We start from the raw sequence: 21,931 nt of genomic DNA, 5'->3' as shown, positions 1-21,931 counted from the left end.
ACTGGGCACTCTGTTGATGACAGCGGTTATGGTGTCTGCCGTTACCACGCGAGAAACGAATAGCCGTTACAAAACAGTATCCCTTTTTCATCTATTTCTTGCATAAATCATTCAATATACTATAGAATATTCGATTGTTTTGGCAAATTCCATCAAAATTGGAGATACCAAAAACGTTACTGCATTGCTCCTTTTAGTGTATATTTGAAGGGTTATATCGCTGTCTACAATCCGCTGGCCACGACACGTTGGATGTCCTATTCGTCGTCCTCGTCGTCATCGTTGTCCACATAGTCTTCGTCATCGTCATCATTATCGTCGCCGACAAAGGCGCTGCCGTCGAGGCTTTGAATCTCACTGTCGTCGGCGTCCGTGGCTTCCTTGGCAGCGCCCGTGGTCCACAACTGTCGACCTAGGTATGTACATTGTACGTCATCGCATAACACATGCTGCAATGACCGTGTCGCATGAAAACTGCAAAGTGTACCCGTGAGTCTCTTTTCGGCGCCCACAGCGATTTTGACACCGGTCTTTGTCGCCATTTCCAGATCAAACGCTGCTTTCCACGCGTTAAACGACGCCACCGTGACGGGGGTGCCCGTGGTCGACTTGGCCGGCCCTTTGCCTTCGTTCTCTTTGTCCTATATATATATTTATATATATATATTAATATTTGGATCGTGCTTTGTGCGATAGTGGAGATAGTATACCAAAATGGCCTGGGCGGCTTCGGCGGCAATCGTGTCCGTCTTGTGGCGATGTTCCTGACGCCGGAGCATTTCTTGGTACTCTGACCCGTCCTACCATCAAGTGCATGTCAGTTTGTGTGTGTGGGGTAGGTAGTATCTACTACAACTTGGATAGTATCTACTAACTACTACTACGTAGTACATCTACTATGCCAGCGCTAGCTACTGTCGAGCCAGTGTATTATATACGTACGTTGCCTTCTCGGTTGTTTTCAATCAAGTACTCGCGGACGGCTTCGCACACGGTGTACACCATGGCCATGCCAGTGTTTTCCTCCATCTACAGCAATGTGAGACAATGCGGCACCCTGGTGACACGTACCTGTTGGTTCAACAGCTCACGGATGTCGCGTTCCTGTGGCTCGCTCAAACCCTTCTCGAGTTTGATATCCACCTAGACAAACGGCATGTCATGGGTGTGTCCACTTCGTAATTGATACATGCGCGAAGCACGCACCAACGGCAGCGCGTCGGGGTATTTCGCTGGCATCGTGAACACCAGGCTCAGCGCGACTACATGCTGGTCAGTGCTGTTGATTGGTCGTGTCGTCCGTACCATGATTGACGCCGCCGTTTTGGTCGGGGATGAGCTTCACCTTCATCGACAGCGGGGAGTCCTGGACCTCTACCGGCAATGTCAATGTCATCGCTACAACGCTTGTTCAGCACGTACTGGCGAAGTCGTCCATGTAGATGGACTCAAGGGCCTCGACTTCCATCGTCTGTTCTTCTGCATAGTCTACGTCACACAGTCACATGAAACATCCGCGCCGCCGCCCGCCACCATCTTGTTGTCGTACCTGTCATGTGTCCTCAGTTGATTCTGTCGACTCGATCACTCGATTGACCTGTCCGGATAATAAACTCGTATCCGAATAGCATGAGTTATCCGAAGCATCCGGATACAAGGTGCATGTTTTCATCGCATTCACAAGTGACAGCCCACATTTGCACATCTGCGCTCTGTCGTCGACACCATGAAGCATGTCGTGGTCTTGGGCGGTGGCATCTCTGGGTTGTCCTTGGTGCACCAGCTACGTAAGCACCTACCTGCGGCTGTACGCATCGAGCTCATAGAATCGAGCAGTCGCGTCGGAGGATGGATCAAGACGAAGCACACCCCTCCGTTTCTGTTTGAAGCGGGGCCGCGCGGGTTCCGTCCAAGCCGCAATGGTGCTGAAATGCTGCGTTTGGTCGAAGAACTAGGGCTGCAAGACCAATGCATCCCGTCCTCGGGCAACAGTCGGTATATCTTCACCCACGGGAAAATCCAGGTGCGTTGACGATCCTCCGTCGGCGATCTATCTCATCATGCATTAGAAAGCGCCTTCGACTATCCTCGAGTTCCTGCAGTGGCCGTTGGCATGGGACGTACTTCAAGCCGTTTTGCGTGAACTCGTAGTGCCCAAGACTACGGTGTGTTCCCATACTCAGCATACATGACCATCGCATGTTTCCATCTCACGTGCAAGCAGGCGTCGGACGAATCCATCTATGACTTTATTTCAAGACGCTTTTCCCCCGTGGTGGCCAACAGGTTGCTGGATCCGATGGTATCGGGCATCTTTGGCGGCAACATCCGACATCTGTCGATGCGGTCGTGCTTTGGACTGCTGTGGGACATGGAACAATCTCACGGCTCGATCGTCCGCGCGATGCTCTTCGGCAGCCCCCCCAAGTCCACCACACTTCTCGACGGCACCGCACACTCTTCCTTTGTAAAAACCGGCAGTAAAGCCATGAGTATGAGTTTCACCCACGGCATGCAAACCTTCACCGACGCCCTCGCGGCTCACATCGAGGTGCTGCGCGCCGATGCCACATCTAGTCCATGTTGGCGTCTGATCGTTTCATTGCGATTGTCTTCCATAGGCCACGCCACACACGGACATTCGCTTCAACACGACCGTGGAATCCCTTTCTCCGTCCTCGGCAGGGACTACCCAGCATGGCAGCGGGGTTGTTGTCCGCGTTCGCGACGCAGGAGCGTCCGCCGCCGAGACGATCGTGGCCGACCACGTATTTTCCGCCCTTCCCGCGCCTCGGTTGGCGCCATTGGTGCAGTCCGTCGCCCCGTCGGCGGCCGCGGCGCTGTCCCGGCTCCCGTTCACGTCGTTGGGGGTCGTCACCCTCGGTTTCCATCGGAACTTGATTCAACACCCCGGCTTTGGCTACCTCGTGCCCACGTGCGAAAACCAGGGCATCCTGGGGGTCATCTACGACTCGTGTTCGTTTCCCCAGCAAAACTTTGACCAGACCAATAACATCACCCGACTGAGTGTGTTCGTCGGGGGGGAAAACCATCCCGCGGTGGCGGCGATGCCGAGGGCGAAGCGGGAGGCGCTGGCCCTCGAGACCGTCCAGCGCCATTTGGGCGTGACGGACGCCCCCGTCCACGTCGAAAGCACATGGTACGAACACGCAATCCCCCAGTACCCCGTGGGGTATCACGCCGACGTGGCGTCGTTGGAGGCAGACCTCGCCGAAGCGTTTCACGCGTCGCTTACTGTGGTCGGCAACAGCTTTTACGGCGTGGGGCTGTCGGATTGTGTGCACAAGAGCACGTCAGTTGCCCTCGACTTTGCCGCGTTGCATCGCACAAATGCGGGGGGGTCGCTATGATGTAGCGCTAGGCCTCGTGCACACGTAGCTGAACGTGACACCATGTGTACATGTGACCAATAGAAACAGTTTTTACGTGGGTTTGTGTCGTTGGAGGCGATTTAGCAGCAAAAAGAATGCTGCGGCATGGACTGTGGTAATAGCCATGTGCTGTTGACATGAGCTGGGGTCGATTCATACGCAGTACAGTAGTTTGCAGTTCAAAGTCGGGGTTTGTAACTGCCGTGCCCTTTCGACTTTGAAACGGTCGGCACCTCTGGAGACGGCAATTTGTCGGCGATGTCGCGAGCAATGGCCGCGCGGGCCTTGGACCCCGTCTACGGTACTATTGCACGATCGTCGTTCATGTGGACTTGGCCTTCAGCGGGTGTGTAGATCCCATTTACACTGTGTCCAACACGGGGGGCAAGTGGCGAGGTGTGCACCACGGCCGACGAGGCGGAGGCGGCGGCACGGCTATCCCGTCCGTGACCGTTGGGTTTGAAGCTGTGAGTGGGTCGGAGCGAGCCAAATACTCGAAACGCCCCATCTTGCCTTATGTCCAAGCCATCCCACCTGACATGTACATCACTCTTTCCATTCTAGTCTCTTGGCATGACATGATCTGGCAGATTGCTCGCCCCGGCGCCGCCAGTTGCGGGGCCCCATCAAGCCAACCCTTCCGCCCCGCCTGTCGCGGATGAGGACACGGAGCCCACGCGGAGCATCGGAATTCAGACCATGTATCGCGACTCGGAGGCGCAAACGACCCCGTACACGCCGGACTTCACCGTCAAGGCTGGCACGTCCCCGGAAATTGCGACGCTCACGAGCTTCTCGTATGAGAATGGCCTCCCCGCGGGCATGGCAGAGGTGGAGCTGATCCAAAGGAACCGGCAGAAGCGCGCGTTTGACGCGTCCTTGCCGCCCATGACGGACGAAGCGTCGTTCGAGCTGCGGAAGCGCATGATGGAGCAGCAGGAAAAGGCGGAATGGGCATTCCGGGAAGTCGAGATCGACCGCGTGCACGACCAGCGCCTGCAGTTGCTTGAAAAGGCCCTGGTCGAACGCGACCACGAGAACCAGTTCCTCGCGGAGCAGCGCATCGAAGCGCTGCGGCAACGCCTCACGGCCGAAAAGGACGAGACCATCGAACGCATCCAGCAAGAGCGCGTGACGGCACTGCGAAAGCTGGCAAAGCGTCGCGCCGCGGCGCAGAAGATCTACCCCAAGCGCGACTTGAAGCGAGACATCATTGGCGAGTACACGGCGTTCGGGTCGACCGTGTACGCCCCCGTGACGCGGGCGGGCAAGTCGGGCAAGCACGACACGGTGCACGAAGTGGGCTTGGCGCGTCTGCACGGGCTGGACGAGATTCAGGCGCTCGAGGTGACGGTCGGGTCCAAGTTCCTGGCGCCGTCCATGCACAAACCCCCCGTGAAGGTGATCAAGACGGCCAAGGATCGACGGGAGGCAGCGATCGAAGGGCACCTCTTGTCCATGCAAACCAAGATCAACCAGACCAAGACCATCTCAACCGACGACCACTCGACGACGACGACAGGAGGGGGAACGAAGTTCAAGGTCGGCGGCGGGGCACACAACGTCCGGCCGCCCACCCCACTGTACGGCGTCGTGGACGACGACGACGACGACGCCGCCCACGATGCGGTGCGTCTCTTGCAAAAGCTCCTTCGAGGTCGAGCCGTGCAAAACACCATGTTTGAAGGCAAGGGCCGGCGCACCGAACTCATTGCGGAACTGCGCGAGGCGGGTACCGAGCCTGGGGGCGCCGCGACCGATGCAGCGGCAGACGCAAACGCAGCGACTTTGGCGGGCGCGGCCACTGTGGCCAAGATCCAGGGCGAAGTCGTGTCGGACCTCCTCGACTTCCTCGCCAAGGAACTCGTCCGTGTCAACGAACACATGGCGCTGAACGAGTTCGTGATGGACACCGTGTACGAGCGCCGAAAGCGTGAAGTGATCGAAGGCGGACGGCGGCATGCAGAGGAGATGCTGCGGAAGCGCGAAGACGTCGTGTTCCAATCCGTGCAGCGCGTCCATGATGAAACAGCCGACGACTTTGTCATGGATGTGTTGCGCTCCGTCGTGGAGGCTGGTACGCTTGTTGGTTTGCGTATATGTAAATGATTATTCGTGTTGTTAGATGCAACGGCTACGGCCCGCCACGAGTCGGGCGTGCTCGGCAGTGGCTTGTCCAACGTCGTGTCGGCGTTGGAGGCGGGAGGCACGACGGACGACGGAGTGGTCAAGGACTTGCTGGCGTCGTTCCTGTTTCCAGAGGTCCAGCGTCGGCGTGTCCAAGAGCAAGTGGGTCGGGAAGAGCGCAAATTTGTCACCGCCGTGCACCAAGCCCTGCAATTACCCACCACATTTAGCAGTTCTTTGTATTAAAATCCATCTGATTTCCAAAACACATTGTTCGTGCCGGTCTTTACAAGCTGCTGCCACAAGTCCAAAGCGAGGCCATGCCGCTGCACCATAAACCCTCGATCTTCCGAGATAACGACGTCTTCCGGGATGGCCGTGGGGAGAAATCCCAATTCGTTGGCGACGGGGACGGGCAGATTGGACACGACAAACGCACAGGGGCCTGGAGTGGTCGCGAGGGCTGCCAGCAAATGGACGGCCACGGCGTGCGACTCGGGGAGTGAGTCGGGTACGATCAATTCGTCGACGAGGATCGTGTTGTCGTTTGTTCGTAACTTGGTCCGGCCGAAAACATACCCGACCAATTGGCCCTGGGCATTCCAGGCACCAACAGCTTGGATGTGGTCGCGGCGATGGCGGGCTGCAATCCATTGGCAGATGTATGCCTCAGTCCGCTGAATAGGTCCATTGAACTTGGACGACACAGTGTGGTATAGGCGCAGCAAGGCGCTTGAGTGGATGGCGAGGTCGGTGAGTGGTGCGATGTGGAGCTGTGGAGAAAGCGGTGGCAAGGGAAGGTTGACGGGGATAGACACGCTCCTCAATGGCATGGGTGTGTAGCCCAGTTTGCCGTAGAAGCCACCCAACCGATCGGCATCTGTGTGGAGCGCCGAGACGTCTACTGAAGCCAGCGGTCCGTCGATGGCGGCTCGGAGAAGTTTCGATGCCAAACCCTTCCCACGGAACTTTTCCTTGGTGGACACTTCCGCGATTCCACCCATGGAAACCACGCGCCCTCCGATGAACTGGCTGCGCGGGATCACTCGAACTGTTGCAGCAATGGTGCCATCTTCATCTGCCACAAGGATGTTGTTCATGTCCTCCAGCGCACTGGAATCATCTTGCAAATGGGATACGAAGTACGCGGACGAATCATGCTTGAACACCTCCGTACAATGCGCCACCCAAGTGTCCACTTCGTCCGTGCGCAGCGCTCGGATCGCAAACGGCATGATGAAAATGGTCCTGCTTTTCCGGATTGTGAGTCAGATATCCGGAGGTACGAGAATTCCGGATACCTTGTGGACACTTCGCAGATCAGCATATCCGGATATTTGAGCTCCCATCACTGGCCAACATTTGCATTTTCACGAAGGACAATGGGACCAAAGAAGGGAAACACCAACACTAAGGTGGAGGCCGCGAACCAGCGCAAGGTACACAGTACGGATTTCTAGAATGACGGATCGTCATGGATATGGCAATGTAGGCAGCGCAAGCCGCGGACAAGAAGTCGAAGAAGTCCGCGCAGGAAGAAGCAAACGCAGCGGCGGATTGGGCTCAAGGTGCGGACGGTCGTTCTGCCAAACGCGCCCAGGAGGAAGAGTTGAAGCGCCAACAAGCTGACGCGAAGAAAGCAGAGCTGAAGCGTCTGCAGGAAGAAGAAGAAGCGGCGATGAGTGGCATCAAGGCGAAGGCCAAGTCGAAAGCTCAAAAAGACATTGACAAGCCATGGGAAGCTGCATTGGCACCTGTTGCGAAGAAGAGCAACAAGGGCAGTCGTGCCCCTCCACCAGCCCCCAAAGTCGTCGCAGCCCCCGCCCCGGCGCGGCCAGCTTCTCGCAACGACATTGTGTTTGACGAACGCTCTGACGACGACCTGTTCCAAAACCGAAATCGCTTGCAAACGGATGCGTTGGAAGGTTTGTTTGGTCATGGGCTATCGATACAAGTGGTATTGACGATGGGTACTGTAGCGACGACGATTGAAGGAGCGTTGGACATGCTTGGGGTCAACGACAAAGACCCTGAACGCCACCCCGAGCGCCGCATGAAAGCGGTACATCGACAAGTACATCTGAGTTCGGCCGAATCTTATCGCATGCATAGGCCTACAAAGCGTTTGAAGAAGTGACGATGGTCCAGTTGCGAGAAGATTTCCCTGGCCTGAAGCTATCTCAGTACAAGCAACGCTTGAGCGACTTGGTACGTTGGTCGATAGTGTAGTGGTTGTTGTCACTGACGTGGCACGTCATCGTAGTGGCGCCGATCGCCTCAAAACCCGTTGAACCAAGACACTGTAGCCTACAACACCAAGAAGAATTAGAAAGCCACGTAGAATCCCGTGATTGCACCTTGGGGAGTCGAACCAATATAATGTGGTCATCTACAGCCATGATTCGGTCTTGCCTGAGCTCGTCCTTACTGGCAAAAACTATTGTCGCGTGTACGACAATGTTCTAGTGTAACGTTAGTACTACTACCTGTAGGTATTGCTGCGTGCTAACTCCGGAGTATGTAGGAGTAAATAATACTACATATACGTATAGTACATACTAGTAGTGGTTCTGTTTCCGCGTACTGTACATGTATGACAGCTTTGTGTTGGTCGAAAACTAGCATGTATACGTACGTGTGTCTCCTTGACGAATGTATCCGCTTGTTTGTTTCATCAACGGAATACATATAACGTTATGGGCAACACTTGTATTGCCTACGACGTAGTACTACTGTAGTACTACCGGTAGTATGTATATACGCAAATACACTGTACTAATACTTTGGTTTATAAGTACGGAAATCACGAACGTTAAATTCAAAGCTTCTGGGCACTCTAATTACGCTCGTGTACTCACACGTGCTGCATTTCCAATGACAACTTCAACGGAATAGTTCTACCAGTCCAAGCGACAAGCGCCCCCCCAAGTCATGACAATAACTTCGGTGGACCAACATCTCATACACTGGTATGGATTCAGTAGCACATGAGTCTACATGATGTGCCCTTCACGCCGGATCTTGACCAATATGAACGTATTAACGAAATAAAGGAGGTTAACGCAGCATGCGAACTCGCGCTGCCCCCCCCGCGACGACTTGACCGACAGCACGACGGCATCCAGCGCACGAGGACAGACAGGCCTTGGACTTGGGATAGGAGCTTGGGTTCCACGGGAACGTGTGCAGGGCGACGACACGGGGAACTGCGCGGTTGCATTTGGCAGCCACGGGGCCATCCGCGAGTGCTAGTGGACGGGCCGCAGCGACACATTCTAAGGCGACGTGGGGCTAGCGTTCCACGCCAACTTGTGGTCCAGTGGCAAAAGATCGAGACGTGCCAGTTGCACAACGCGGGCTTCGTGCTCTTGAACTACGACGTGGCGCTCCATCATTCGATGAGTGGCCACTACACGCTGCGAGTTTGCCGCGGTACTTGGGTTCCTTATACCAAGGTGCGCCCCAGTGGCAATGGCACGAATCGAGCGATGTGAACTTCGCTTGCAAGGTGGCTAATCGTTCGCGCTCATCTGTATTGGGACTGTTGACTTGCCGCTTCGAGTGGAGGTCGAGCTCTTGTTCCACTCCGGCTTGTTGTCGGCTTCGAGTCGAGGTCAGCGAGCGGACAGCTGCCCTGTGAGACGGCGCGACTCGCCTTCTTCATGGCCCGGTAGGCGGCCGGACGACCGCTTTGGTCGTCCATGAGAAGCACGCGCTTCGACGCCACATCCGGACTGGCGTTCCAACCGCGCTCTCGGCGCACGGCGTTGACGACTTCGGTGTTGTGGTGCATGATGACGTGCTGGAATCTCGTAAAATGCTCTGTCGTTTTCCTGCACTCTTTCTCATAAATAGAAACATTGTATAGAAACATTGTGATCCTGTGACCCTTGAAGATCGCCAAGCACGAGGCAGATCAATACTATTAATAGTAGTACTATTAATAGTATTCAGTAAAATCGAACTTCGAAGCAAATGTCATTATTTACAGTTACAACGAACTGTGAATATTGAGATTATATAATTTATTCAATGCATTAAAAGGAGCCAATTCATCTATCTCGCGTGTGGGCCAATCAGAGGGCGAGTTCTATATTTGCATTGCAGCTTCAAGATGGCAGCATGAGTGTTATTGATTGAATATGCCGTCGGCGTTGGAGCAGCAATCTCGTGCGGAGCTTGAGAAATCGAGCATTGTCGTTGGATATGACCCGCTGAACTACTCGACATCTGCGAAGGAAATGAACGCCATGTCCTCGTCGCGGTATCTCCAACACCCTGGCGACAACGACCACCGAAAGCGCATCAAGGAAGAGCACCGCGTGCGCCACTTCGACCTGGGCGACGCTAACGAAAAGCCACTAACTTACGACACGAGCAGCAAGTTGCAGGATCCGACGGGGGAGATTGAAAAGTACACTGCCAAGTTGAACGTGGATGCACGGGCGATGCTTGTCAAGACATCCGCTATTGTTGGCTACGAAAAGGCGCAGTTCACAACCTCCACCAAGGCCGCCACGCAGTGGAATCGCGACGATATGAAGAAGTCCATAGCCATGCGAGACGAAACGAGAAAGATCACAGGTACGTAGTCCGTTCACGGCGTATCGAGGCCCCTCATTTTCATGGTCAGGGCCAAAGAAGTGCCCGTTTGTGTACGGAGACGACGACGTGGGCTACGTGTCCACCGCCAAGGGCACCATGAACTTCGACCAGAAGGACGCCAAGGTCGCCGTTATGGCCGCCGATGTCAAGGACGGTAGGAGTTGCCATGTCTGGCTGGATAACGATGATGAATGGTGGGTACTCTGTAGATCTAAGGAAATGCCACTACAGCTTTGGCCACGACAACGTGGATTACTCGACGTCGAGCCACATTGCGCCCATGTCCTCGGAGGCTTACCGCGAAGCCACAAAGAAGCACCCGCCGTTGAACGATCCCCGAAAGGGCAGTGTCTACTTTTCATAAATCTATACAAAGTGCAATGCAAAACGAGTTTTGCCCACAAACTACATATGTGTGTGTGTCGTGCCTCCCTCCTTCAGTTGTGACGGTGCACTACTAACTACTGTACTGTACGGAGCCTCTCAAGTGTACTTTGAACTGCTGAAACACGCGATATGTCCTGCTCAAGTACATATATATATATATTCCTTGTGTCGGATGATTAGTACTACTACTACTAGTACATCTACTGCATGCATGTTACAAGATAGGGTAGTGTCGCGTGGACCAGACCTTCATGAACAGGTACATGGCAATAAATACGACGCCGAGCCCCACGAGGAGGTACATGGTCGTGAAGAACCCGATGCGCGACTGGCGATGCACAGCCAGCTTTCGGTTCTCCGTGTCCAGCTTGGCCTGGTTGGCTTCGGCGTCGGCGGCCACCTGGTCCAGCAAGGTCGCGTCTTCCTTGAGGTTCTGGTTCAGGCCATGCGTGGCGTGCTTTAGTCGGCTCGACAGCGCCTGCAGTTCGTTTTCCAGCGCTTCCTTGGCCTCGACGCTCTTGGCCGCCGACAAACTGCCGGACCGATTGTTTGGCACAAGCCTAGGCAATATACACATGGGAAATACGTCGTCGTCGCCGAGATATAGATGGACACACCCCAACTGATCTCGAATGGCGCGCACGGATGGCGACTTGGAGGATGCGGACTCGACGGTGAAGTCTGCGGTGGAGAACGTCATGAAGTCGTCGTCCATGAGACTCAACTTCTTGTCTTCCCATGTGCTCACTACTTTCCCTTCCACGTGGGATAAGATCGCACCGATGGGATCGGTATCCGTTGACGACCGCAGGGCCACCGCGCGTTGGCGTCGCTGCCGCAGCACGTTTTGTGTAGGAAATGCAGATTCGTCATCTGTTGGTCCGTGTAAAGCTTTGAGATCGGCCTCGATCAGATGCAAGTCGTCGTGGAACGTAGTGTTCACGAGGGCGTTGTCGGCTTGGATTGCATTCAGCGCGTGATGGACACATCGCACAAACTGGATTGCCACTTTGTTACATGTTCACCAACGAGATGCATACCTTGGAGATGTCTGACGAGGACGCTTGGGTTGCATCTGTCGCTAGAAACTTCTTGCATGCATGTACCAACCGCGAGTATCGGATCGATGATGCTGGTGTTGCCGACGTCATCAGGCCAACGTGCGTAGCCTCTTATATTCAATACACTCTATTCATTTGTACTGGTATATTCAAGAAAACACAACTGCATTACTTAATATTCTACAGAATGGCAATGCTTTCGTCGGTCCGTCGCGCGGCGATCGCAGTCTGCGCGTCGTTGAAGCCCAAGTCGCTTTCCTTTTCATCGTCCCACTTCTTTCGTCGGATGTGCACGATGACGGCAAGGGCGACCCCGGCCATGATGCAACCGCCGGCCAGCAAGAAGTAGTACCCCAAGTCCAGCCCGCGGTCTTCGGACTGGGCTTGCACCGAGATCTCAACGCCTTGAGGCGACGACGTCGGCTGCTTGGTCGTTGATGGGCTGGCGTCAGGGCTGTCCAGACCAACGCTGGTCAATACCGGGAGCGTAGTCGTTGCCTCTTCCAATGGAGGGGGCAACGTGGTGACTTCGGAAGTTGTGGCGACTGGAGTTGGCGCAATCGTGGTGACGTTAGCGACCACTTCCGTGGTGACGACTTCCGGTATGTTGGTGGATTCAGATGTCGCAGCAAGTTTCGTCGTCGACGGTGCCGATGTCGTGACTGGAGCCGATGTCGTGGTTGGAGCCGATGTCGTGACTGGAGCCGATGTCGTGACTGGAACCGCGGACGACGAAGCTGGAGGAGATGGCGGTGGCGGTGGCGGCGGCGGCGGGGCGCCGCCAGAGCGGCCAAACTGCTTGCCAGTTGGCACGCATCCTTCCTTGGTCATGTCGAGGGTGGTCGTGATGGCGTCGCCGCCATTGTCAGGGGTCAGTTCAAACTGCACTTTGCTCAAGTCGACGGCAGGACTGGATTCGAGTTTGAAGTAATACGCAGAGTCGACCATCCCCGTAGACTTGCCGTTGATTTTCACAGAGCTGACGCCGGTGACTGCACCAGCGGGTTGGACGGCGAGCCAAAACGCGTTGCTGCCGGGTTTCTTGCACATGACGATGTCGGACGAGTGTGGACACGTCACATACGACCACGTCATCTTGAGGCGGCCAGGCTCGATGCCGCCGGTGAGTTTCAGAAACACTTCGCGGGAGAAGTCGAGGTCGTCCTTGGCGCATTCTGGGCAACGGTCCACGACGTACAGCGTTTCGGTGGCCGTCGCGCCATTGCACTGAACGTCAGTGCATCGTACTTGGATGCACTTGCCACATGCCGCGGTGCGCGCAAAGCGCTCCGTGGCCAGCGCGACGTAGTTGGTCGAGACGACTTCGGGGACATTCATAAAGTTACAATTCCCGCTGCTCGGTTTGTCAAGTACATACCCAGTACCATCGCCCGTGAATTCCTGGGCGCGAGACATGGTCGTGACCATGGCCGTCGCAAGGATGGTGCGCCAAGTCAACATTTTCAGACCGACGAGAAATTCGCGAATGCTGCTTCATCCACCACAGGCGGCATGTGTCCATTCAAGAGCACGTGAGTCACGGGCGCAAGGCGAATTTGGAACATGACGGCAGAAGTACCTCTGCCTATGATTTATTTTATGACTTTAAATTTGTAAATAGTTTAATTGATATAGGATCATATTTTATGGGACACTATACCACACACTATCTGTTGTTCTGTACCTCTGGCGTGATTAGCCAATAAAGTAACACACGTTGTCATTGAACACTAGAGTTATAACAGTGGGCTCGTTGGGTTGTATTTCGAATGTAGTTACTGTTATAATTCAAAATATATGAATCAAAGTACTGACGGTATCCGGAAAGTAACAAATTATACTAATCTGCCAAGAGTTGCGCAATCGACAGAGTAATTTCACAATTCCTAGTCAAAATTAGTCGGATATGTAGCATGTAATTCACTGTTTGTTACATAATACAGCATATATATGCACATATATTGTACCCCTCATAGAGATACTATCAAGGGGTTGTTTGGAACTAGAATGGCAGCAGCCGTCGGTTACAAGAATATATGATCCTGGCCTCGAATCGTCAGATGAACCAAAAGGAGTTGCAGCACATTCGCCAGGCATTTAACACTCGCTACGTGCAAAAACGCGACTGGCCCTTGCGTATCGACAAGCCGTGTGTGCATGTGCCCCCGCAAGTCGCAACGACATGCCAGGATGACGTGGCACCGTCTCCACGTGTGTCGCCTCCCGCCAGTCCCGTGGCCAAGTCCACTTTCGAAACCGTGTCGTTCATACTTCGCGATGCCATCAACGACGGGTTTTCGTTTACGTTTGACCGCATTGGCCATGGCATGGTCGTGCTGAGCGTCGATAAGGCGCGGCGATCGACCTCGTCGTTGTCCGTGGGTACGAACAGCACACCCTGGCCGTTCATGATGTCATTGATGCCTTTTTTCCCACGCATGACTTGGTCGAATGAGTAGGTAGCTTGCTCGTGGCCATCAACGGCCACACGGTACAACTTGCCGACGACATAAAGTCCATCACGATCAGTCCGAATCCACAACTAGCAACGCACGATCAAAGGACAGAAGCGATGCGACTACAAGTAGTACCCAAGACCTCCATGCGGAATGATCACATGATTATGACGTTATCCGTCGTCGTTTGGCTTTTCATTTGCGTAGATGGTCGACTTGTTTAAAGCCCATGGCATCTCTGCAACGTCATCGACCCCGTGCAACGTCACGTTTGTTCAAATGCCAACCAAAGTCCAACTCGTGCACAAGTGGAACCGTCGCAGCACGTACAAGCCGTGGTCCCAAGTGCACCTCAAACTGCACTGTGGGTACCTCAACTTCTACACGTCCGACGCCAAAGCCGACAAAGCTACCGTGGACGACATGCAGAACTCGGTCGTGGCGATTCCTGTCATGCGGTGCGACGTGATGTGTGTGGACATCCCAGGAAAGCGAGGATTTTGCTTTCAAGTGCTAGAAGTGCCTCCACCGCCCTACCAAGCCGACTCCTTGGATGGAGATGAGAAGGAGGAGGAGGACGTCATCCTTCCTGTGAACGTGTCCATCGTTCAAAGCTATTCTCCCAACAACGACATGACGAACGACAAAGCAGTCGACCCATCGTCCGAGTCTACCATGTTGGATGACATGCATGCGTTCCTGGGCTCGACGAACGTGGTGAAAAAGGTCGTGGTGGTCAAGGAGCCGAAACTGTACCGGTTTCGAGTGGCCACGGCGGCGGCGCGGGCCTCATGGGTGCGCCATATCCGCACCGCCCAGACATGTCGTGCCGAAGACTACTTGGACCAGCCATAAACAACATGATCTGTGACATTGTTGTGGTGATGGTGGCGTTCACTCCAATGGGTCGACGATGACGCGTGGTCCTGTGACAACGTATCGATCCAACTCGTTCGTTCGCGTCAGAGTCGTCACGCCCAGAAACTGGTTGCCGTCGTGGCGGTAAACGGCCACGAGGCGGCTGGTCTCACTGGCCGGCCAGTTGGTCAAGGAACTGGCATTAGACGCCATGTCGTCGAACCAGTGGACTGACATGCCGCCAATCCATCGCGCTTCCGTGGTTGCGTCGACGGTCCACGTTGGAAACGACGTCGGCAAGCACGACTCAATGGGCTCCAAGTCAAACGTTTCAGCCTATACATTGTAAGGGAATTCATCGCAATATGACGACATATGAAGGACGTACGTTGACGGCGGCAGCAATCTCGTCTAGCTTGACGCTCGACGAGCTGAGAAAGCCGCCGCTCTGGACGCGATGCAGCATGGACAGTGTCGCCCCCACGTAGGAAGTCGTGTCGGCGTGGGAGGACGACGACAGCATGGGGATGCGCTCTCCACACTCCCTTGCAATGGATCGAATGTATGTACCTTCGCTGCAAACGACGCGAATGGTTGCCTATTGCACACAGGTAGATGTTAGGGAAAGGATTGTGGGGTCGCATCATGCATACATGCACAGACTTACCTCTGGAAACGAAGGATGGGGTTCGAAGGCCTGTGTACTGATAGAATCCACGGTCACGTTGCGCAAGGGTACGTCTTCCAGTTGTATCTACAATCGACGTTGGAATGGATCGAGCTGATACGGCATGACGACCAACCTTGCCTTCCCTTGCAAGGGTGTATAAACGTTCGCCATCCTTTCGAAAGGCGCTCACCATGGGCGGCCGCTGTGTGATGTTGCCCACAAACCTATGGGATGTTGAATCCAATGGTGCGAGGTGGATGTGACGCCTGTACGCTTTGAGTTCGTCGTCGATTCGAGCCTTGGTTAGCCAGGGCACGGGATGTTCATGAAGGATGTTCCTGGAGATCAGTGTCATTCGAACCTTTCCCAGCCATCATGAAGTTGAAGTACGCTACCCCGTGATGTCGTCAGTGTCAGTTGTGATCCCAAATCGAATGGTTCCGTCGTACGCCTTGGATTTGTCGAGGAACTACACGTGCACGCGACGAATATGATGTCCACGACCATCCACGAGGTGGATCGAGAAGTTACTTGAATGAATTTCGTCGCGCGATTCACTGCAATGGGCAGCACGCCAGTGGCCATAGGATCCAACGTCCCTGCATGCCCCACACGCTTCGTCCTGAGGATTCGGCGGAGCTTGGCCACGCAGTCATGCGATGTCAGCCCGCTAGGCTTATGCAGGTTGATGAACCCACTCGCCTTCACCTTCTTCATGCAGGATGATGGGAAAAATTGGTGGAAAGGTGTCAAATAATTATTATAAACAATAAGCCATTGTTGTACTAGGGTAAAGTATACGTGGGAACAATTTTAAAAACTCATTCCTGTTTTGCGCGCCTTATCCATTTACTGATCAGCAAAGAGCTTGCCTTCCCCGCGGCCGCCACGGGATTGAGAACGACCGCCGTTTCCACGGCCACCAGCACCAACACTCGAAGCGCTGGACGTTCGCGCGCGCGGAACAGAAGCGCTGGACGCCACCGCTCCATTTTCTGCCGCAACCTCAACAGCATATCCAGAATGTTCGACTTGGGCATCGTCCCCAGCTGGCTTAGGTCCACGGCGACTTCGATTTCCACGTCCACCACTGCGACCACCTCGACCTCCTGCATCTTGTGCGTCGTCGTCGACAGCTCCAATGCCTCGGCCACGCCCTCGACCATTGCGCGATCCTCGACCACCGCGCGATCCTCGGCCCGTTGCTTCTTCGTTGGTAGTCTCGGCAGCTGCAGTTGCATTTTCCGACACTTCTGGAGCGCCCGAGGCTGTCACAACGTTCTTCTTTGCGCGAGCTCGACGCGCCTTCGGGGCTCTGCTTTCACCATTTTCGCCGCTCTCAGCTGCGTAACCACCCACTGCAGCCGTTTCGCCTTCTTCAACAGCTACATCTCCCCCTCGACCACGGCCACCACCTCGGCCGCTTCGTCCACGTGGCTTACGGCCACGACCTCCGCCGCGAGTTTGTCGGCTATCATCTCCATCGTACACATTCGTCACACCGTCAGATTCCGGGTTCACTTGGTCCACAGGGATGGGCTTTTGGTACCCGGACGCGTTCAAGTTGACCAAGGACACGTTCAACGCCAATTGGATCGAAATGCTGGGAATGCGGCGGACGGTCGTCACAACGTCCAGGCCTTCTTCAAGTGGCTCATACACGTCCTCGGTCTCCACAGACAAAATATTCGTGACCGTGTGGATGTTTGGGATGCGGTGCTTGAGAATCTCGGCCACGGTGACAGCCTTGCTGATGGCATTCCCCATCGCCTTCAGCACGATGTCCCCTGACGTCGTCGCTTTGTCGGCGGGCGTGAGCAGGTTCGTAGCATACGATACATACCCATGCACATTCCCAAACTTTGTGATCCGAACTTCGTTCGGCAACGTCGCGGCGTCCTGATCCGTGGCCTTTTTCTCTCCTCGGCGGTACTTGTCCATGCTCCTTCGAGTTCTTGGCCCCACGATCCAAAGTTCGCATCCGAAAAAAGGGACAGGATACCGTTAATTATCCGGATTCTATTGACCCCGTTTCAGAACGGTTTCGTAATGCCGACGACGACGATCAAGTCCACTACTGCGTCCCATGCCATTGCTTATCACAAATTGGAGATCCAGCACTCAAAGGAAGACGTCGCCGAGCTCAAACGTCTCATCGAGACCGCCACCGTGACCTTGGACGAACGACGGCAACGCTACGAGGCTCTCACTGCTGAGGCCGCCCATCGCCGTGCCAAGATGGCCCAGCTCGTGCAAGACGAGCTAGCCGTGCGCAAGCAGCAGGACGAGGCCATCAAGAGTCGCTTTAAACTGCAGCGCCGACTGTCTGACGTGGGAGGCCACGAGAACGCCCTCAAGATGCTCATTGCGACGCTAGCTGCAACCAAGAACGACGTGCAGAACGTGCGCCGTACGGCAGTAGTAGTAGATCTCTCGTCCATCGTCGTACTTAGATCATGTGTATACGTATATGCGAGTAGAGTCCAAAGCAACGTTGTCGGCCGCACACAAGGACATGGAGAAGGAGATCGCGTCGTTGACGGCGGCCGTGCAAAAAGCCAAGGCAACCATCGAGACTTTGAATCGCGACCGCCAAGCTCTTGAAGCCAAGAAACTTGACGTCGACGGCAAACTGGCCAAAATTGCCGCGTTCCTCACGTCCCCATAGTCATGTACGACTAGAATATATATATAAAATACCATGCAATTCGTATATATATTATATATATACCACCCCTGTACAGTACACTAACTAGTACATATGTACTAGCAGTTATTAGTATCCACCAACTGTCAGCACCAAACCAACAATATATGCTCTAAATTTCTTTAACAGCTTCTACCACCTTTTGCCAGCATAATTGTTGGCCTTGGTCGCATTGTTTCCCCCTTGGTTGCCGGGGGGGTTCTTTCGGCTGCTTTGGGTGCCTCGGACGTTCGAGTTGGTTGCGTTCGAGTTGTTGAGCTGGTTTTTCGAGTTATTGTCGTACTTGCGGCTGTCGTTGCGGCGCTGGTACGAGCTATCGTGGTGGGGGTCCTTGGGGTTGTTCGTGTGAGCCGAGCGCAGGTCCATCATACGCTCATTGTTTTCCACAATCGTGCCAATCTTGTCGCTATACTGGAGCGCCAGCTGCTGCAGCCGCGTGCGCTCGACCTTGTGCAGCACAATCGTCTGGGAGCCTTGGTCCCACGCGCCTTGCAGTTCTTCGTTGATCATCATCTTGGACACGACCGAGTGCACCGTCTTCGACTCGAGCTCAAACATGGCGCACAGCTGCGCCAAGTCGAGCGAATCGTACTCCTCCGAGAACGCCATCAAGTACGACCGCAGCGACTCGACTTGGATCTTGTGCTGCACCAGCGCCTTGACCTTGTCGGACGTGCCCGTGCCCGGCAGCAGATCCCACACCGGCAGCCCGCAGATGAGGGCGACGCTGCGCTGCCACTGGCCCTGGGACAAGTACTTGGCGGCTGCGACGATGTGATCGCGCGTGTTCTCGGGGGGACCGGCAAACACGAGTCGGTCGTGGAACTCGAGCAGCTTGCGGAACGCCTTCGAGATGACGCGGCGGCGGTCCTGCGTGCGGGACAGCACCATGTTGGGCACTTCGAGCAGCATGGCGGACGTCAAGTGCGCCACTTCCAGCAGCTCGAGGTTGATGTGCATGTGGTACGGCACTTGGCGGCGCTTTTCGAGGCGCTCTTCGTCCGCGTTACGCTCCTGGTGGCGGAACGACGCCATCCCCTGCGCCAGCAGTTCCTTGGTCTTGGAACCCGTGCAAATCTCACTCAAACACGCGTGCGCTTCCCACGTGAGCCCGAGGCGAAACGCGCACAGCCCCAGCTGCGCCATCATCCGGTTAAACAAGATCTGCGTCGCAATATCCGTATGCAGGATCGTGTCCTGGAGGTGCGACATCAAGAGAAGGTCTCGTGCTTCATGGAACCGATCATGCAGCGCGTGGTGGTAGATGTGCGCGAGCATGGCGCGGGTCTTGCTGCGGTCGTCCGCGTACTTGTACACGTACAGACACAGCTCCGACAGCTCCTTCTCCACGTCCACGTGCTCGACGTCGACGCGCGGCTGGCCGAGCACGGACGCGGGGTGCACCACGGACGGATCAAACGACTCGACCGCGACCGCCGACGAGCTTTCACACGCCGGATGAAGGAGCGCGGGGTCGCCGTAGATGGCGCGCTTGGCGTTGGACGCGTGGAGTGCGTTTGCGATCGAGTCGTGCTTGTAGTACATGAGCTCGGCCTGGATCAGCGCCACGGCGGCGCCGCGCACGTGGTCTTGCTGCCGCTTGAAGTAGTCCTGCACCCGCTTGGCGAGGCCGCTTAGCAGCGCTTCGTCGTACAGTCGGCCAATGTAGTCCGACGTGTGGGGGTCCAGCTGCTGCAGACTCTTGGTGTACTCGTCCGCCAATCGCTCCACAAACGCAGAGAGGTCCCCCGAGACCTTGATCACGCCCTTGGCCCCGGCCACGGGGAGGAGGTCTTGGCCGGGCACGTCGTCGTCGTCGTCGTCGGCATCGGCGGCGTCCTTGCTCTTGGTCGCGCCGGCGCGAATGAGGTCAGCCTGGTCCTCCGACGTCAGCGGCGCCAGCTTGAAGCCAGGGTTCCGGTCGAGGATATCGAGAATATTGACCAGGTCACTGTGCACTAGCTTCCACAGCCGCGTGGACAGCACCTTGTCGATCTTGGAGCTCGTGTCAAACATCTGCGTGCCCACCATGTGCATGGTCGCGACCACTTCGCGGGCAGGACCGAGGCGCCGCGCATAGTTGACCAGCTTGCGCAGCGTCGAGAGCTGTTCGCCGAGGTCCGTCCCGCGCTTGCCGCGCAAGGCAATCACTTCCTTGATCTTGTTGTCAAAGCCCTTCTTGCCGAGCTTCAAGTCCTCTTCGACCACCGTCTTGCGCACTTCACGCTCTTTGATCTCCTTGGGGCCGCGGGTGGGCTTGACACGCAACTTTTTGGCGGATTCGTTGGCCGTGGGCACCTTTTTCAACCAGCGCGCGCGGCCCTTGAGTTCACCAAACGCCTTGTCGTCGTCGTCGCTGGACGAGTCGCTCGATGAGTCGTCGCTGCCGGCAAACTCATCCGACTCGCTTTCATCCTCGTCGTCTTCTTCGTCGTCATTCGACTATGTCAAGCAATATGGTCACAAACTAGGTTGCTTATAAACCACGAATGCAGATATATATATATATATATGGCGGCCTTTTCTATAACAACGACAGATTACGACCGTTCGTCATTTCAAACAAAGGTCATTCGATATTGCAAATGATAGTTTATAACGGGGTCGACGCCATGGAATGGCTGCCTCCGCCGTGCGAATTTGCGAAATAAATGAAATAAATAAATAAATGTCGGCCAATTCTATAACAACGACGGACAGATACCATTCGTTATTTCAAACAAAGGTCATTCGATATTGCAAATGATAGTTTATAACGGGGTCGACGCCATGGAATGGCTGCCTCCGCCGTGCGAATTTGCGAAATAAATGAAATAAATAAATAAATGTCGGCCAATTCTATAACAACGACGGACAGATACCATTCGTTATTTCAAACAAAGGTCATTCGATATTGCAAATGATAGTTTATAACGGGGTCGACGCCACGGAATGGCTGCCTCCGCCGTGCGAATTTGCGAGATTGCACACCACATGCAACACTATTACGCATCCCAAAATGCCATACCTCGTCGTCTTCGTCATCATCACTGTCCTCGTCGTCGTCGCTGTCGTCGCTTTCCTCGTCGTCGTCGCTGTCGTCGCTTTCTTCCTCCTCGCTTTCAAACGCGGAAGGGTCCTTGCGGTACGCCTCGAGTTCCTTGGCAATGGACTCGTTGTGCTTCTTGATCTTGCCCTTCATGCGGATCAACGCCTTGGAGTTTTCCTTACTGAGCTTCTTGTCCGACTTGTTCTTGAGCTTGTCGACGATCTCGTCTTCGAGCTGCGCCATGCATCGGATGTAGTACTTGGGTAACCCATGCTGGGCAATCGCCTGCTTGGCCTTGGCGTTGTCCATTTGCTTGGCCATCGCGTCGAACTCACCTTGGATCTTGCTCCAGTCGTGGATCTTCAAGAAGCGGTTGATCGCGTCCACCGCCAACTGCAACGCTTGCAACGCCTTGTCCTTGGCCGAGACCACGACGCGTACGTCGTCGTCCGACTCGGACTCGGAGTCCACATCCCAGCGGTTGGCCTGGATCTTTACATCTTCGACTTCGGAACCAGCGCTTTCGCTGTCGCTCCCCGATTCGGACGAGGACCCGCCCCAGAATCGACTTGCCATCTTGAGCGTGAAAGAGTTGTGGTAGACCACAAACTCACACGATAACTGGACCAGGCAGAACCTT

At 55.0% G+C, this 21,931-nt stretch overlaps 14 protein-coding genes across 17 annotated transcripts; 6 read left to right on the top strand and 8 right to left on the bottom strand.

The window, feature by feature from the left end:
• Positions 1-179: 179 nt before the first annotated feature.
• On the bottom strand, positions 180-3,545 carry H257_05922. 2 transcript variants are annotated; one of them, XM_009830943.1, is made up of 10 exons: positions 2,125-3,545; positions 1,550-2,050; positions 1,423-1,488; positions 1,306-1,374; positions 1,207-1,262; positions 1,072-1,143; positions 943-1,029; positions 711-800; positions 488-641; positions 180-412 (listed from the first exon to the last, which is right to left on the bottom strand). In XM_009830943.1, exons 2-10 carry the CDS (start codon positions 1,554-1,556, stop codon positions 258-260), a joined length of 756 nt encoding a protein of 251 aa, XP_009829245.1. In that variant the 5' UTR covers positions 1,557-2,050; positions 2,125-3,545; the 3' UTR covers positions 180-257. The 2 variants fall into 2 exon arrangements, with proteins under 2 accessions (XP_009829245.1, XP_009829244.1); XM_009830942.1 differs by having other exon boundaries at positions 1,550-3,545.
• Positions 1,691-3,450, top strand: H257_05923. Of its 2 annotated transcripts, XM_009830944.1 has the most exons (4): positions 1,691-2,023; positions 2,070-2,165; positions 2,225-2,551; positions 2,622-3,450. In XM_009830944.1, the coding sequence occupies exons 1-4, from the start codon at positions 1,727-1,729 to the stop codon at positions 3,369-3,371; spliced, it is 1,470 nt and encodes a 489-aa protein (XP_009829246.1). In that variant the 5' UTR covers positions 1,691-1,726; the 3' UTR covers positions 3,372-3,450. The 2 variants fall into 2 exon arrangements, with proteins under 2 accessions (XP_009829246.1, XP_009829247.1); XM_009830945.1 differs by having other exon boundaries at positions 2,070-2,551.
• A 42-nt stretch (positions 3,546-3,587) lies between the features above and the next one.
• On the top strand, positions 3,588-6,774 carry H257_05920 (hypothetical protein). Its single transcript, XM_009830940.1, has 4 exons — positions 3,588-3,693; positions 3,747-3,933; positions 3,983-5,469; positions 5,518-6,774. Exons 1-4 carry the CDS (start codon positions 3,651-3,653, stop codon positions 5,763-5,765), a joined length of 1,965 nt encoding a protein of 654 aa, XP_009829242.1. The 5' UTR covers positions 3,588-3,650; the 3' UTR covers positions 5,766-6,774.
• Positions 5,806-6,754, bottom strand: H257_05921 (hypothetical protein; the record flags this gene model as incomplete). Its single annotated transcript, XM_009830941.1, has 2 exons — positions 5,806-5,815; positions 5,859-6,754. The coding sequence occupies 2 exons, from the start codon at positions 6,752-6,754 to the stop codon at positions 5,806-5,808; spliced, it is 906 nt and encodes a 301-aa protein (XP_009829243.1).
• Positions 6,775-6,859: 85 nt separating the features above from the next.
• Positions 6,860-7,971, top strand: H257_05919 (hypothetical protein). The gene is made up of 5 exons (XM_009830939.1): positions 6,860-6,958; positions 7,012-7,444; positions 7,499-7,581; positions 7,632-7,727; positions 7,783-7,971. The coding sequence occupies exons 1-5, from the start codon at positions 6,902-6,904 to the stop codon at positions 7,846-7,848; spliced, it is 735 nt and encodes a 244-aa protein (XP_009829241.1). The 5' UTR covers positions 6,860-6,901; the 3' UTR covers positions 7,849-7,971.
• A 651-nt stretch (positions 7,972-8,622) lies between these two features.
• Positions 8,623-9,312, bottom strand: H257_05918 (hypothetical protein; the record flags this gene model as incomplete). The annotated part of the gene is made up of 2 exons (XM_009830938.1): positions 8,623-8,963; positions 9,062-9,312. The coding sequence occupies 2 exons, from the start codon at positions 9,310-9,312 to the stop codon at positions 8,795-8,797; spliced, it is 420 nt and encodes a 139-aa protein (XP_009829240.1). The 3' UTR covers positions 8,623-8,794.
• Positions 9,313-9,651: 339 nt separating this feature from the next.
• Positions 9,652-10,534, top strand: H257_05917 (hypothetical protein). Its single transcript, XM_009830937.1, has 3 exons — positions 9,652-10,103; positions 10,153-10,278; positions 10,334-10,534. The coding sequence occupies exons 1-3, from the start codon at positions 9,662-9,664 to the stop codon at positions 10,486-10,488; spliced, it is 723 nt and encodes a 240-aa protein (XP_009829239.1). The 5' UTR covers positions 9,652-9,661; the 3' UTR covers positions 10,489-10,534.
• Positions 10,535-10,642: 108 nt separating this feature from the next.
• H257_05916 lies at positions 10,643-11,681 on the bottom strand. Of its 2 annotated transcripts, XM_009830936.1 has the most exons (3): positions 11,552-11,681; positions 11,129-11,508; positions 10,643-11,071 (listed from the first exon to the last, which is right to left on the bottom strand). In XM_009830936.1, the coding sequence occupies exons 1-3, from the start codon at positions 11,660-11,662 to the stop codon at positions 10,726-10,728; spliced, it is 837 nt and encodes a 278-aa protein (XP_009829238.1). In that variant the 5' UTR covers positions 11,663-11,681; the 3' UTR covers positions 10,643-10,725. The 2 variants fall into 2 exon arrangements, with proteins under 2 accessions (XP_009829238.1, XP_009829237.1); XM_009830935.1 differs by having other exon boundaries at positions 10,643-11,508.
• Positions 11,682-11,704: 23 nt separating this feature from the next.
• On the bottom strand, positions 11,705-13,142 carry H257_05915 (hypothetical protein). The gene has a single exon (XM_009830934.1). It carries the CDS (start codon positions 13,031-13,033, stop codon positions 11,753-11,755), a length of 1,281 nt encoding a protein of 426 aa, XP_009829236.1. The 5' UTR covers positions 13,034-13,142; the 3' UTR covers positions 11,705-11,752.
• Positions 13,143-13,613: 471 nt separating this feature from the next.
• H257_05914 (hypothetical protein) lies at positions 13,614-15,287 on the top strand. Its single transcript, XM_009830933.1, has 3 exons — positions 13,614-13,954; positions 14,032-14,156; positions 14,236-15,287. The coding sequence occupies exons 1-3, from the start codon at positions 13,633-13,635 to the stop codon at positions 14,881-14,883; spliced, it is 1,095 nt and encodes a 364-aa protein (XP_009829235.1). The 5' UTR covers positions 13,614-13,632; the 3' UTR covers positions 14,884-15,287.
• On the bottom strand, positions 14,504-16,295 carry H257_05913 (tRNA pseudouridine(55) synthase). The gene is made up of 7 exons (XM_009830932.1): positions 16,088-16,295; positions 15,952-16,025; positions 15,829-15,894; positions 15,690-15,780; positions 15,554-15,640; positions 15,275-15,484; positions 14,504-15,222 (listed from the first exon to the last, which is right to left on the bottom strand). Exons 1-7 carry the CDS (start codon positions 16,271-16,273, stop codon positions 14,923-14,925), a joined length of 1,014 nt encoding a protein of 337 aa, XP_009829234.1. The 5' UTR covers positions 16,274-16,295; the 3' UTR covers positions 14,504-14,922.
• On the bottom strand, positions 16,295-17,999 carry H257_05912 (DNA-binding protein Alba). The gene has a single exon (XM_009830931.1). The coding sequence runs from the start codon at positions 17,495-17,497 to the stop codon at positions 16,406-16,408; it is 1,092 nt and encodes a 363-aa protein (XP_009829233.1). The 5' UTR covers positions 17,498-17,999; the 3' UTR covers positions 16,295-16,405.
• On the top strand, positions 17,548-19,401 carry H257_05911 (hypothetical protein). Its single transcript, XM_009830930.1, has 2 exons — positions 17,548-17,966; positions 18,037-19,401. The coding sequence occupies exons 1-2, from the start codon at positions 17,606-17,608 to the stop codon at positions 18,222-18,224; spliced, it is 549 nt and encodes a 182-aa protein (XP_009829232.1). The 5' UTR covers positions 17,548-17,605; the 3' UTR covers positions 18,225-19,401.
• On the bottom strand, positions 18,254-21,911 carry H257_05910 (hypothetical protein). The gene is made up of 2 exons (XM_009830929.1): positions 21,271-21,911; positions 18,254-20,705 (listed from the first exon to the last, which is right to left on the bottom strand). Exons 1-2 carry the CDS (start codon positions 21,865-21,867, stop codon positions 18,396-18,398), a joined length of 2,907 nt encoding a protein of 968 aa, XP_009829231.1. The 5' UTR covers positions 21,868-21,911; the 3' UTR covers positions 18,254-18,395.
• Positions 21,912-21,931: the final 20 nt, after the last annotated feature.

The sequence above is a fragment of the Aphanomyces astaci genome (assembly GCF_000520075.1).
Source record: "Aphanomyces astaci strain APO3 unplaced genomic scaffold supercont1.11, whole genome shotgun sequence".
Taxonomy (NCBI): domain Eukaryota; phylum Oomycota; class Saprolegniomycetes; order Saprolegniales; family Verrucalvaceae; genus Aphanomyces; species Aphanomyces astaci.
Note: the sequence above shows the minus strand (reverse complement) of the source record. Positions and strands in the feature narration are given on the sequence as shown.

Excerpts from the sequence above, each read along its gene's own strand:
- H257_05922 (XM_009830942.1), bottom strand. Across the intron at positions 1,144-1,206 it reads ACCCCGACGCGCTGCCGTTG|GTGGATATCAAACTCGAGAA; the intron begins GTGCGTGCTTCG and ends CCGTTTGTCTAG. Across the intron at positions 642-710 it reads AAGCCGCCCAGGCCATTTTG|GACAAAGAGAACGAAGGCAA; the intron begins GTATACTATCTC and ends ATATATATATAG.
- H257_05923 (XM_009830944.1), top strand. The coding sequence starts at position 1,727 with ATGAAGCATGTCGTGGTCTTGGGCGGTGGCATCTCTGGGTTGTCCTTG. Across the intron at positions 2,166-2,224 it reads TCGTAGTGCCCAAGACTACG|GCGTCGGACGAATCCATCTA; the intron begins GTGTGTTCCCAT and ends ACGTGCAAGCAG. Across the intron at positions 2,552-2,621 it reads CCCTCGCGGCTCACATCGAG|GCCACGCCACACACGGACAT; the intron begins GTGCTGCGCGCC and ends TGTCTTCCATAG.
- H257_05920 (XM_009830940.1), top strand. The coding sequence starts at position 3,651 with ATGTCGCGAGCAATGGCCGCGCGGGCCTTGGACCCCGTCTACG. Across the intron at positions 3,694-3,746 it reads GGCCTTGGACCCCGTCTACG|ATCCCATTTACACTGTGTCC; the intron begins GTACTATTGCAC and ends GCGGGTGTGTAG. Across the intron at positions 3,934-3,982 it reads CAAGCCATCCCACCTGACAT|ATTGCTCGCCCCGGCGCCGC; the intron begins GTACATCACTCT and ends ATGATCTGGCAG.
- H257_05919 (XM_009830939.1), top strand. The coding sequence starts at position 6,902 with ATGGGACCAAAGAAGGGAAACACCAACACTAAGGTGGAGGCCGCGAAC. Across the intron at positions 7,582-7,631 it reads CCGAGCGCCGCATGAAAGCG|GCCTACAAAGCGTTTGAAGA; the intron begins GTACATCGACAA and ends TCGCATGCATAG. Across the intron at positions 7,728-7,782 it reads AGCAACGCTTGAGCGACTTG|TGGCGCCGATCGCCTCAAAA; the intron begins GTACGTTGGTCG and ends ACGTCATCGTAG.
- H257_05917 (XM_009830937.1), top strand. The coding sequence starts at position 9,662 with ATGCCGTCGGCGTTGGAGCAGCAATCTCGTGCGGAGCTTGAGAAATCG. Across the intron at positions 10,104-10,152 it reads CGAAACGAGAAAGATCACAG|GGCCAAAGAAGTGCCCGTTT; the intron begins GTACGTAGTCCG and ends TTTCATGGTCAG. Across the intron at positions 10,279-10,333 it reads GGCCGCCGATGTCAAGGACG|ATCTAAGGAAATGCCACTAC; the intron begins GTAGGAGTTGCC and ends GGTACTCTGTAG.
- H257_05916 (XM_009830935.1), bottom strand. The coding sequence starts at position 11,662 with ATGACGTCGGCAACACCAGCATCATCGATCCGATACTCGCGGTTGGTA. Across the intron at positions 11,509-11,551 it reads CCTCGTCAGACATCTCCAAG|TTTGTGCGATGTGTCCATCA; the intron begins GTATGCATCTCG and ends GTGGCAATCCAG.
- H257_05915 (XM_009830934.1), bottom strand. The coding sequence starts at position 13,033 with ATGTTGACTTGGCGCACCATCCTTGCGACGGCCATGGTCACGACCATG.
- H257_05914 (XM_009830933.1), top strand. The coding sequence starts at position 13,633 with ATGAACCAAAAGGAGTTGCAGCACATTCGCCAGGCATTTAACACTCGC. Across the intron at positions 13,955-14,031 it reads GACCTCGTCGTTGTCCGTGG|GTAGCTTGCTCGTGGCCATC; the intron begins GTACGAACAGCA and ends TCGAATGAGTAG. Across the intron at positions 14,157-14,235 it reads CAGAAGCGATGCGACTACAA|ATGGTCGACTTGTTTAAAGC; the intron begins GTAGTACCCAAG and ends TCATTTGCGTAG.
- H257_05913 (XM_009830932.1), bottom strand. The coding sequence starts at position 16,273 with ATGAAGAAGGTGAAGGCGAGTGGGTTCATCAACCTGCATAAGCCTAGC. Across the intron at positions 15,781-15,828 it reads ATCGACGACGAACTCAAAGC|GTTTGTGGGCAACATCACAC; the intron begins GTACAGGCGTCA and ends AACATCCCATAG. Across the intron at positions 15,485-15,553 it reads CCCATCCTTCGTTTCCAGAG|GCAACCATTCGCGTCGTTTG; the intron begins GTAAGTCTGTGC and ends TGTGTGCAATAG.
- H257_05912 (XM_009830931.1), bottom strand. The coding sequence starts at position 17,497 with ATGGACAAGTACCGCCGAGGAGAGAAAAAGGCCACGGATCAGGACGCC.
- H257_05911 (XM_009830930.1), top strand. The coding sequence starts at position 17,606 with ATGCCGACGACGACGATCAAGTCCACTACTGCGTCCCATGCCATTGCT. Across the intron at positions 17,967-18,036 it reads CGACGTGCAGAACGTGCGCC|AGTCCAAAGCAACGTTGTCG; the intron begins GTACGGCAGTAG and ends ATATGCGAGTAG.
- H257_05910 (XM_009830929.1), bottom strand. The coding sequence starts at position 21,867 with ATGGCAAGTCGATTCTGGGGCGGGTCCTCGTCCGAATCGGGGAGCGAC. Across the intron at positions 20,706-21,270 it reads ATGATGACGAAGACGACGAG|TCGAATGACGACGAAGAAGA; the intron begins GTATGGCATTTT and ends TGCTTGACATAG.